The sequence below is a fragment of the Sprattus sprattus genome (genome assembly GCF_963457725.1).
Source record: "Sprattus sprattus genome assembly, chromosome: 6".
Taxonomy (NCBI): Eukaryota; Metazoa; Chordata; class Actinopteri; order Clupeiformes; family Clupeidae; genus Sprattus; species Sprattus sprattus.
Window position 1 is genome coordinate 4,491,660 of NC_137925.1, and position 12,500 is coordinate 4,504,159.

Sequence of the window (12,500 nt, forward strand, 5' to 3'; positions counted from 1 at the left end):
AGAGCGCTTGCTATAGTCCTCATCATATTCTGTTCGGCCCAAAACAATAGGTAGGCTATGCATTGTATATGCATGGCAATTTTTGACGTTTGACGGTAAACTACCTTCAAAAGTCAGTGCAGACATTTACATTTGCTGCTATTACTTGCATCAAGAAATTCCAAACTGCATTCAGCGCAAATGCACAGAACTGGCGACCGAGACTGGGCACTCCAGCATTCCGGGGAAGCGGTAATGAGAAGCAGACTTACCTAATCAGTTTGTTATTCAAACTGCCTCGGAGCATGCCGAAAGGGACAGTGGAGACATATGTGGAGTCTGGTTATTATGACTGACAGGTGGGGCTTGTTTGATTCAGTCGAAACTAGCATCTTGCTTGGAGCAGGAGGTTAAATTGATTAGCAGGTGCATATTGTTTACATGTGGTTATCATAGCTTCGGTAATTAGAATCACGTAAAATCCGGCCAAAGGAAAAATAGTTCCTCGGCGCTGGTGTCGAATTTATTGACAGCGATGAAGTGGTCTAGAGAAAACCACGGGGACAACCCTTGCGTTGTGCTGCCTCCCGCACCTGACCCTCGATGGACTCAGTGAGACCGGAGAGTCTTTATTCATTAATAAATTCCTTTCCTGTTATTTTCTGAGGCACGCAGACGTTACCTCGCTGGCATGCTTGGCCCTGACAGGAAAATTGCCTTTTGGTTTTCGCTGTCCGCCGGGAAACGGGCCATTTCCACCGCTTGGGATAATCCCTGTTCCCGAGCCCCGAAACTGCGGACAGAGGAGTTTGTGGGGGAAATTACTCCCGTTCTCGGTGCTAAGGCACAAATTATCACAGCGTTAAGGAGTGGAAGAAACCCGTCTCTGAATAGGAGAGGAGAATCAAAAGATTTACACCAATATTTGTAGACCGGTGTTAGGCACTGTTATTTTAGTTGATAATGTTTGCCACGACTTGTCTCTGGAAACAGATTGGGAAAGAGCAGCGAAGAGTGTGAAAAGTTACCACATGATCCAGGCCAGTAATACTAAAACAAACTTCACCTATATGAAACAATTCATTCTTTCCTTCACGAATGTCAGAGCAAGAGTCTAGCCTATCACCTTTTCACCCTGGGCACAATTAGTTAAACCGAGCAAATTGCCTAATTGAGCCGCTTAACGTGTAATTTTGCGCAACAGTGGTGATTTGTTTCACTTAAAGGCAAACTCCTTGGCAGGTTTTGCTCATAAAAAAACACGTTAATGTCACAAGCTTCCACGTATCCACGTTCATAGTCTTCATGGTAACTCCGCATGAAAAAACAACGCTGTGCTGTTTTGCGCGTAAAACAAAAATAAGACTTGTTTAGACTAATGAAGTCGTGTAATAATAATTTATTACAAAGTAGGTCGAGGCATTTCCCAACGACTTTAGTGGTGGATTATGTGTATGATTCAGCGTAAAATTAAAATACCATGAAATATCTTTATTAAAACATGTTTCTCAAACGACAAATACTGCCTCTATGTGGTAATTATTAAAATATTTATGTAAATATTAAAGAGGATTATAATTATAACACAATTATAATTATAACCATTTGAAAAGAGTTTATAAATGTAGGCTTTAGGTGTTGTTGGATATCAGTATGCCAGTAACTGTCTCCAGATTGGCTATAGTCATAATAATTGCTAAGAGTTTAAGCCTAACTTGTGAGAAAACAGATATGTTAAGAATAGAAAATGTTGGTTCTCTACATGTCTACATGAAAGCTGATCTCCTCTTTGTTCTGGGCACGGTTAAGTCAGTGTGGTTACAGCAATCAGGGAAGCAGACTACATGCTGGACTTTACTCTGGCCCTGCGCTCATCTGGAGATTTTACAAATTCATTAAAAAAACCACAAGAGGAAAACCAAACCCAAGTGCAGTGAAACGTATGCTGGAATTGAACACTGTTTGATTCTTTTTGACATTGTTTTATTTTTTTTTATGTGAGCATCTCTCATCAATATGTAAAATGTGTATCAAAATATAAGCGCTGTTGGGGGTTGTAATTTGTGTCCTTATTTAAAGTGATATATATATATATATGTGAGATGCATAGATCTGCATATAGATTGTCTGCAGTGTCCTCTCCATGCATGACTAACACAAGATATTTAGGGTAGATCCCCAAACCAGTCTTCTGAAAAGGTCATAATTGACACACACCCTTGTAATAATCTCTAAACAACAGTTAAGATAGTAGAGGTGGAAGGTTTCAGCTGATGGATATCATTCTCATGTATTTCATTTGCCCTTTGCCAGTCATGTCCAGCACCCTATATCATACTTCATAATACATGTTTAAAAATGACTTTAAATGTATAGATAACATGACCACGGCACGTTTGTTATCACAACAGCATTTTGACAAATGGCGAGACAGGGATTGGTTCAGATTTTTGAGCACATCCATTGGCCAAATTGTATCCGTCCTTATGAAGGCATATGACTCAAAACCGAATTAGTCTTTAGTTATGAAGAATTACTGTTGATATAACTGAGAATCTGTCATTGTCCATCACCCCCAAAACATACACACACACACAGACACACCCACAGACCCAAACACACACACACACACACTGAGAAGAATGTCCCCGTATACAAATTTACAAGGTTTTTTTTCATGACCAGTATGAAATAAATGAGAAATATATATTCTCTGATGGCGCAATTTGCAAATCAAAAGAGCATTAATTGTGTGAAAACGATGGTTTTATACAGTATATACCTGATTTAAAAATATTCAAAAGTTTTTCAAGAAACATACCTGTTCTTAGCTGAAGTTATCTATGTCCACTTACATCTGTATTAAATACTGTCACTAATATGTTAATCCTGTGAAGAGTATTTTTGTAAACCTTAATTGCCTTAATTCAACAGCACCAAAACTCTTGCTATTCTGCAAATGAATGGAAGTTCATACACTGAACATTTGTCTCAAATATACACAGTATATTAAAATAGAGTATTCAAGGCAGGAAAAGTCTTTTTGTGCAACTCAATCTGTGAATGACAAATCTCCAAGATTTTTCCAACTTCCAAAAAAGCCTTCCTCCTTTTAGCATTCATCTTCCCTGGTAGCTGAATCACCTTTCTCACCCTTCCTAAACTCAACCTCACAACATTCTCTCTCTCTCTCTCTCTCTCTCTCTCTCTCTCTCTCTCTCTCTCTCTCTCTCTCTCTCTCTCTCTCTCTCTCTCTCTCTCTCTCTCTCTCTCTCTCTCTCTCTCTCTCTCTCTCTGTGGTGTGTCCAAACCACTGAATACTTTCTTCTTTCCCTTTGAGAGTACAATTGTGTAGCTCAATGCCAAAAAACATTACTCCACTTTTGACATATTCAGCTTCAATGTGTGTGCGATTAACTGCCCCTGCCAGTCCACATAAGACGTCCATTCTGCCGACCTCCCTTTGGCTGGCCCTCAAGATGGGGAGATGATCACCATGATGATGATGATGATGATGATGAGGATGATTATGATAAGGCAAAAAAAGTCATGAAGGTATTCATCCCAGAAGCTGTTGAAACTCAACTGTCCTCTGGAGTTTGTGTGTTCGTTGGTTGCCATGACAACCTCACGACAGCGGCGTCCCAGGCAGCAGCGGTGTCGTGGGGTCAGCTGTCAGAGGCAGTGGTTGATGGCCGGGTGCCACGACGATGCCTGGCGCAGGAGACTCCCAGTCTGTGTCGCCGACGCTGCAACGCCAGCGGCGCTGTCGGCCAGTTTAGCGTGTCGAGCCAGCGAAGACAGCTGGGGCGTCATGGGCAGACCGCAGCCGTACAGGCCGTAAGGCGAGGTCAGCGCCGAATGGAGGGGGTCATGCTGCGCTGAGCTGACCCCTGACCCCCTCAGACCCTGCAGGTGGAGGAGACAGGCGGACGGGGCCCCTGGCGGCCCCTGCACACACTGGCCCCTACAGCTGGCCACCTTCTTGCTGTGCAGCGCGGAGAGTAAAGGGAAGTCAGATGCTGCCAAGGGCCGCAACAGCCCCTGGTAACCTCGTAGCCCCTCGGCACCATGGGAGTTGTAGGCACGCGCTGTGAGAAGGCTTGTGGCGGGGGAGATCTTGTAGCAGAGTGGGACAGAGAGGCCGTGGAGGGGTGAGTCGCCACAGGATAGGGCAAAAGGGCCAGAGGAGTTGGGGCAGGAGGACAGGGGCAGTAGACTCTTCAGAGGGGAGAGGCCAGCACAGCCTGCTGCAGACCTAGAACTGACATCTGCAATAGAGCATTAGAAAGTGAATATATTTGCACTCAACAGCCAATCAAATTACACCCCCTCCCTACCATGCTACTGAAGCAAGATGTTGATCAGCTGAATTTGTATATGGCTTGGTCCACGCCACTATGTAAGTCCCCCATTTGCAGGGCCAGGAGAGTGGACGAACACCAGAGTTTTTTGAGTGCACACTAGGACTGTCAAAATTGCTCAAAAATGACATTCGAATGTTCGTTTGGAAAAAAATCACGAATTCGAACTATTCGAATATCTGGTTGCCTATTTTACGCAGTTGCCGTCAATACGTCAATAATGCGAAAAAAAGCTGTCTCGGACTTTGCCGAGAACATTGCGTTACAGCAGCTTTCACCAACCAGACTACTAGCTCCCCTGCTCTACTTCGGATGCTTATTGAATGGCATAGCCTGTGTAAGTCCAGCTCAGAACAGTTGTGAATAAGAAAGAATAAATGTCCATGTCTGTTGTCTTGCACAGACAACCAATTGAAATCGCCAGGAACAAAAATGATGAACGTAGGCTATATGATTTTGTAATGTAGTGCAACCGTGGCTAAACTGCTGAGTTATTCTCAATGAAAAAAAACATTAGGCTATAAGAACGATCATCGCAAGCAGCACTGCTTCCTTACTTTAAAACGAGGGACATCGCGAACAGACAGAGGCTCATTCACAAAGCAGATAGGCGCTTGTACCGCGGGAGTGTTTTTTCACATTCGAATATTATCCCACTTCTGACACCATGTATTGACTTGTACTTTATCATAGAAAGTATTACACATATACTGCAAGTTCAGGAGTCTTTATTAAATCAACCGTCTTCCACTCTCACTCAGGTAGGCCTACGTTACACTAGTTTCCGGTTCACGCATCATTTCACAATAAGAGTCCTGATAAAATCAGTACTAAACATTACATGAGGGACATCGCGAACAGACAGAGGCTCATTCACAAAGCAGATAGAGGCGCTTGTACCGCGGGAGTGTTTTTGCACATTCGAATATTAATTATCACGTTCGAATTCGCGTTTTTGAATACCATTCGAACGAATATTCGAACTTCGAATATTCGTTGACAGCCCTAGTGCACACACTGACTCAACAACCAGTGGGGAGTCATGCTGAATTTGACTGGATCAGAATTTGCTATCGGATCAGAAACGTGGACTGCAGCTTGATCCGCTTTACAGCAAATAACCATGAAAAGAGACTTTAAGTGGAACAATTATGGTTTCTCAGGGATGGAGGTTCGAAGGGAAGTGCCTTTTTATATGATTGTGAGATAAGGAGATATTGAGGGGCTCTTACAAATCCCTCATAGCCTTATAAGTGTATGCAAGAGTTTTTGAAATCCTCAGAAGTACAGCATATATCAAACACATTTTTATCCAACCTTAATCCTACCCTCCTTTTCACAGTTTTTAATCCACTTTTATCTCAAACATGAGTAAAGATACTTAAACAAATATCTGATGTTGGTAAGGTTGGCAAATCAAATAACTAGTTCCACTGAAGTGTCAAAAACCAAACTTAAGGAAAAGACATTTAACTCTCACTGATTTTTCAAATGAAATTGAGATTTTGTTGGCATGGCATATTCAGCAACTGTCCTTTATAGCTGGTGAAAGACATTTCAATGTTTGTCTGAACCTTGCAATTCCAGCGCAAAGGGCTTGAAGTCAAGACTGATTGGGTTTCTCCAGGGATACGACTCCAGGATTCCATCCAGAACTCCCCTGAATCCCACAGAGGGGGAGAGAGAGAGAGACAGAGAGCGAGATAGAGTTAGAAAGAGGGAGAGATGCTGAGGTTAGTAATACAAAGTGAAGTACATTTTGAAATATTACAGTGCTATGCTGAAGGGAGTATATAGTATGTCTACAAAAATAAACAAGAATTCCTACCTTATTTCACAATAAAATCTTGTAACACTTTAAGGTTATTTAAGTTATTAAAATGCTCATATGTTTATCTGCTCACGAACAGAACATATAAAAGTATTCATGTAGTGTTGTGTTTCATGTGAACGTTTTGTGAAGTCCATTACCTGTTTCTCCCTGGGTCTCTGAAGCCTTTGGCAAACGGGTTTCTGTCAATCTTCAGTTTGGTTATCTAATCCGTAAGAATAAAAAAAAAGCAAATAAAAAAACACAAAAATAAAACAAAAAAACAAACACATTGTCAACTTGGACAGACTTACAGTATTCAGCAAACCAACAATGACCTCAGCTTTTATGGAGCAAGATTGAGAAGGAAGCCTGCCCTGTTATCTATCCTCAGAGGGCCTGTCACTCCCCGAGCCACCCAGGGCGATGTGCCACGTCAAACAGGCCTGTGTGATAACAGGGGACTTGTTGGGCATAATTTTATATGGGGCTTTTAACTATGTGGACTCCACTGGCTTGGCTAGCGCCAAAGCGCTCAGCCTGTAAAACAATCTTCTGCAGTAAAAAAGTGGTCACTGATGAAAAGAGTTGGCAGGCAGGCAGGCCGGCCGTGTGTGTGTGTGTGTGCATCTGCGTGTGTGTGTCCTTGCGTGAGCGTGTTCCATGTTTATATTTCTGAGTTTACAATCGTGAGTATATTTGTGTGCAATTCAGTGTATGTGCTCAGTCACATATAAGATGTGTTTGTGTGCACATGAGACAGTTTATGCGTGTGTGTGTGTGTGTGTTTCAGGGTCTCAAATAGTATAGCTAACCAAATGTGTCTTGAGTTTGCAACCAAACAGTATGTTTATGCATGCTTTGCGGTGTGTGTACGTGTGTCAAGCCTGCCGTGTGTACGCCGAGACGACTGAACCCACCACCACCCCTTCCAAACAGATCGCTGACACACAACGCGTGTTCCATTTGTGCACGGCAAAACAGCTCTCCTCTCCCAAACACTATATCATCATAGACCCCCCCCTCCCCCGCCCCCCTCCCCTCCTGGGCCTTGTGCCGAGGTCACCTGTACCCTTTGACCCCTCCCTGACTGTAGCACTAACGTGAGTGTGCAGTTGTGTGTGTGTGTGTGTGTGTGTGTGTGCGTGCATCTGTCTGTAAGTACGGAGGTCTTTGAAGCTCCGAGACCCTCTTCTTCCACCAGGGCTTCCAGAATGTGCTTTACATGTTCAGGGTCCATTGCCAGAGCTACCCGCCTCTCACCGTGATTTATAGCCACCCTGAGTGGCCTGCCGAAGTATGACCTGTTTATGTGCCTATATGAACCTGATACGGGCCAACTCACTTTTACTGTTGGAGAGGCTCAGTCGCTAAAGTGTATAAAAGCCTGACAAAGTCTATCAGCATTTGGATGGTTTTATTTGCATCCCCCCAGATCAATTTTGATCTGTTATATCAAATAAAGAGTAAAAATGTGGCTTACTTAAATAATGACCTCATGACCTCAATAACAAAAATAAGTTGTAAAGACAAAGGAAAGGTCTATCTTGAATGACATGTTCATCAAATGGCTTCATCATAAGACTGTTTAACATGACTAATAATAGTGAGGATCAGAATTATCGTGCAGACAATCGCTAATCTCTATTGTTGTGAAATATATCGCCCTTAACGACATTGGTTGCATTGAATGAGGACATTACCTGTTGGTTCTGGTAGGCTGTTACTGTGGTAAACTGCGTCTCCGGGAAGGAAAAAGTGTGCACGCCCTCAGCCGGGAGAGACGGCATCTGAGAGAGGTCCAAGCGGGGATCGTGCTCGATGACATGGACGCGCGGCTTGTACCTGTGCATCGACTGCAGGATGATCTGCATTTGACGAAAGATGAGGAATATTTGTCAATCACCTCGTAATCCTCTCCCTGACCACGGTCCGAAGGTAGATAATCAAGGTAACTTGAGAGAGGCTACGCATAGACATACATGGCCTTTGTCATCCATCTCGTTGTTGGTGAGTTTGACACGGTCGAAGCTGATAACCTGACGCATCCAGGTCTCCCCCGAACACGGCGAGTCAGGGTGAACGTATAGCCGAGGCGCTATGCACGAATGGTCAGTGTTTCCCGCCACCATCCACTGTGAGCTGTGATACACGTACCTACGTAATAACAGACATACCCTTGTTATTGTTAAAAATATAAATCATGTTAATTCATAAGTGCCATTTGACTGACAAGCTATCAAAACAATTACTGAGATAAGATTAAGATAATCAATGCGTCATGAGAGTTGTTACCTTGTTTGTTTCCATTCAAATTATGTAAATTCAATTTAGCCAAAATAGTAATTTGATATAATTTACTATGCCAGTGTGTGAGCAAAAAAAAAGACAAAAGTAGGGTTGCTTAAAAGAAATATGCCATGCCCTTATAAGTAAAATGAAATAGTCCATCAACATTTAACAATGTCAACCCTGGGGTATATGACATATTTTAAATAAGTTCCATTACATTTTTCGTTAACTGTAAATGCCTAAATATTTTTTATTATGTTCGTTAAGCGTTAATGTATCGATTTCCAGTACAGAATTATGCGGTATGCGATCAGATGAGTAATGCCACTGGCGACATAGACACAACTCGTAAGGGTTCAAATGTTGAACTTTAAGAGCAACCGGTCGCTAGTCAATACTGTGCTGAGATTCGAGTGTCTCAAGTAGTTGCAAAATTGCATCGACAGCTTTCACATACATTTGGTTATTTCATTCACATAACATATTTCAAGATACAACTGTTGCAAACGAGTCAATGCTATGAAACAGTAAAAAAAACAATATAGGTTTGTTAAAAGGGATACCGATTGACGCACCTGTATCTCTTGGAGTCCACTGGCATTATGTCCATGGCGATGTAGTACTGTTTGAACGGATCCAAATGTCTAACTTTTACCCGAACCGATGGAAACATTCTCCTGCAGAAAGAGCGCATTTATTTTAAAATCAGTAATCTAGTAATTCGGCAGGTCTAAAAATACCACATTATTCCAGATTTAAAAACTAAAGTTTCAGAGAGTTTTCAAAGTATTACACTGCTTATCATAAGTCTAAAAAATAAATTGACAAAATACTTGTTGTAGCAAGTTAAAAGGTGCATATTATTGCCCTTGTGGAATATAAATAATATAAGGATATAAATAATATCTCGTATGATTTAAGTCAAAAGTTTGATTTACTACTGCTGTTATCATTACAAGATCTGTTGTGTGTTGATTGATGGCCTTTATATGAAATATTTAGCTGGTTTTAGTGTGCGGTAATTGCAGTGGGAAATACACAGTGGAAATAAAGCCCACGGTTTCTTTGTATTTCACTCTCCCTCGGTGTAGCCAATGTCAAACATAATCCCTCTGGACCATGTAATCACGTTTCCTAAAGGTAATCGGAAAGTTTTGCCCTGGTGTAATCTGAGCATCACTTTTTCCTCCCCATGAACCCCAGCCCAAAGGTTGCACTACATTACAGTACTGCACTTTGAAATATATAATGTATAGCTGTAAAAGTATGTCGTACTTGCCACAAACCACCAGACACCACCAAACTATTCCTAGCTTTTGAGCTTTTTACATGAACAGCCTAAGAAGTTCATGCCTTTAGAAGTCTTCCTTTTCGTTTAGTACTACACTCAAATAATGTTAAGTTAATGTTGTCAGAGTAGATTTACTAAACAAATGAAATGTTAATGTTTTAACCATTTACAGCAGGTTAACACACAAGTCGTTTTTTATCTTTAAGATCATTTTAAGATCACCAACCCGTTACGCGCAGTCCAACGGGGGATTCGTGGCTGCTGTCAAAGTTTACCTGCCAGCTTTAGTGATGATCATTTCCGTGCCGATCTCGTGAAATCGGTTCCACAAGTCTGATCCCTGAAGTTCTATGCGCACCTCCCTCTCGGGTTCCGGGTCGCGTTCGCTGTCCACGGGCTTCCGTAAAAGCAGGGACGCTTTCCTCCGCCTCTCGCTGTCTTTGGAACATTACACACCACGGTAAAAAAGGATGCTGCATGCAGACTCAGTGTCCGTCTATGTCATGCACACTCAGTGAACGTAACTATGTCACTTCACCGTTATAATATGTAGGCCTTAATAAAAATACAATGAAATGTAAGCATACTATTGTGTTTTTATTTTTGTGAACTTAAAGCTTAAGTTGTACAAGATCATTAAAAGAAGATATGATTCATATGTAATTCACAATGAATACACGAAGTATATGTCTCCGTATCCAGGCTAGTTGTTGCCCTTTCTAGATAAATAGTTTAAAATATAGCCAAACTGTGCTAAAATTGACTCTATGTGATAACTTTAACTGCTATTGTCCCCGTGCGTAAAATTAAATGTTAGCAAAATAACAATGTCCAGGACTCCTGTAAACTAGGTGTGACACCAACCCTTCTCTTCTCCATCGGTGATCATGGTTCCTGCCGACGAGCTACGCTCCTTCTCGGGCGTAAAGTGTTCCAGCAGACGCTCATCCTTTTCGCTTTCCACTTTCACCCGTTTGCAGCTTTTCCCAACCAGCGCCTCCACGGAGAAGGCGTGAGCCCGCGAACTCAGACCCTGCATTCTGGGCCAGCAAGTCGCAAGCGAGCCTCCGTCTTCTGTCAAACTTCCTAACTTGTTATCGTGCCTCATTCAGGACGCGGGGCATCCGTACTCCAGCCGCTCTCACTAGAACGTCATGGACACACGAGTTCACACGTGTCTCCCCTGCGCCCTTACATTTAAATTGTCAATATTTTCTCCCGGTTCCCTCAGTTTCTTCCACCCTCCCAGCCTCCGTGTTCCCCTCCCTCTCTTATTTGCTGCCGGGTTGGAGACCAGCCCTTGTTGTCAAATAGCAAGGAGCTCCAATAGGAGAGGGGAGTAATCTACCGCTGCTTCCGAATTTGCTGTAACTTCACATCCGTTCTAGTTCAGATGATGCGTGTCGCGCTTCATGGAATCTATTTTCTGACCAATTGCATAGCTTTAATTTAGGAGGATGAGCATCCATAAAGATTCCTTCTAAGACCGTTTGATAAATTCGTTCAACTAACATGCTTTGTTATTTATTGCATTTTCAATATTACACAAAGCCGTGTGCAGTATATAGCAAACACCCAGCATAGGTACAATGTTTAAAATAATGCATTATTTGGAATCAACTGGATAAACTTTCTAAAACTAAACAGAATTTAAGCGCAAACGTCTTTACTAAAATCATCATATTAGCCTACATTCTATATGTTGCCTACCATATTAATTCGGTGCTACCTCAATCTTTTTGATTGCAGAGCACTGTCGTCTGCAGAAAAACATTCACATTTGGTTGTAACATCTTACACTGATTAAATGACGCTCTAGGTAGGCTATGATGTACTCTCAGTCCCCAGTCCATGAAAAAGGTTCACATTAGGCCACACAGATGTAATGCAACATAAATTAATTCATTGTAAATAGGCTACGTCTCACAATTCAAACTGCAATCTGTTCATCTTTCAAAACGACAACAGCAAATTGAATACAGGCTGTGTGAACGAGCTAAATTTTGTTACACCCACTTATGTAAAATCATCGTCCATTTCCTCCCAAACACACAAATCGCAAAAACGCGTGGAAGGCTTACACCATAATCAGCAGTCAAACTTTTGGACCAAGCTTAATCCGTTTGTGTGTACAGAAAATGCTACGCTTTTACGTGCCAAATGCAGATATTCGATATTTGACATGGTATTTATGAAACATTTTTGTTGGAGCTACCCGTTTGACAGATTGTTTTATTAGTAGGGGCGGTAAGCAGAAATCACTTTGCTTTTATGTTACTTCAAATTTGGCTTAATGGAATTTATGCAGAGGAAGAGACGGAAAATCCAGGGACAAATATTTTATTCCAGCTAACTGGCACCATCTGGAACGCGTATTTAAAATATCTCCATGAAACTCACTCTTTTTTTCGGTTGAAGCTAACATTTCCTATATTAATTTGGGGGGCTTTCCGTGAAGCAGAGTTCTGTCTGGTTGTCTCCTTTCCCTCCACCCTTCGGTCAGGGCTTCCTTACCCGGTGCAGAGCTCCTGTCTGTTTCTCATAATGTCATAGCTATCATGTGAAGTTTTCAGCGTCGGCAAAGCGGTCGTAATGACAGGTTTGGATTATTAAATTACTGTCCGACATGAAATAGATCCGTCTTACACAAATAAAGAAGAACGAGTCTTATTAAAAATGTTTTTTAATCACAGAAAATAATTCCACTGAAGAAAAAGGCAAATTGCAGTTGTGTTTATATGGTACGCTTGGTTTGTTCGCTGAT

At 41.9% G+C, this 12,500-nt stretch overlaps 1 protein-coding gene across 1 annotated transcript; it reads right to left on the reverse strand.

Annotated features, from left to right (window-relative positions):
• Nucleotides 1-3,654: 3,654 nt before the first annotated feature.
• tbx22 (T-box transcription factor 22) lies at nt 3,655-10,827 on the reverse strand (the record flags this gene model as incomplete). Its single annotated transcript, XM_080840277.1, has 8 exons — nt 10,601-10,827; nt 10,012-10,174; nt 9,021-9,122; nt 8,136-8,310; nt 7,857-8,021; nt 6,315-6,379; nt 5,918-6,003; nt 3,655-4,250 (listed from the first exon to the last, which is right to left on the reverse strand). The coding sequence occupies exons 1-8, from the start codon at nt 10,773-10,775 to the stop codon at nt 3,655-3,657; spliced, it is 1,527 nt and encodes a 508-aa protein (XP_080696403.1). The 5' UTR covers nt 10,776-10,827.
• Between the last annotated feature and the right edge of the window lie 1,673 nt (nt 10,828-12,500).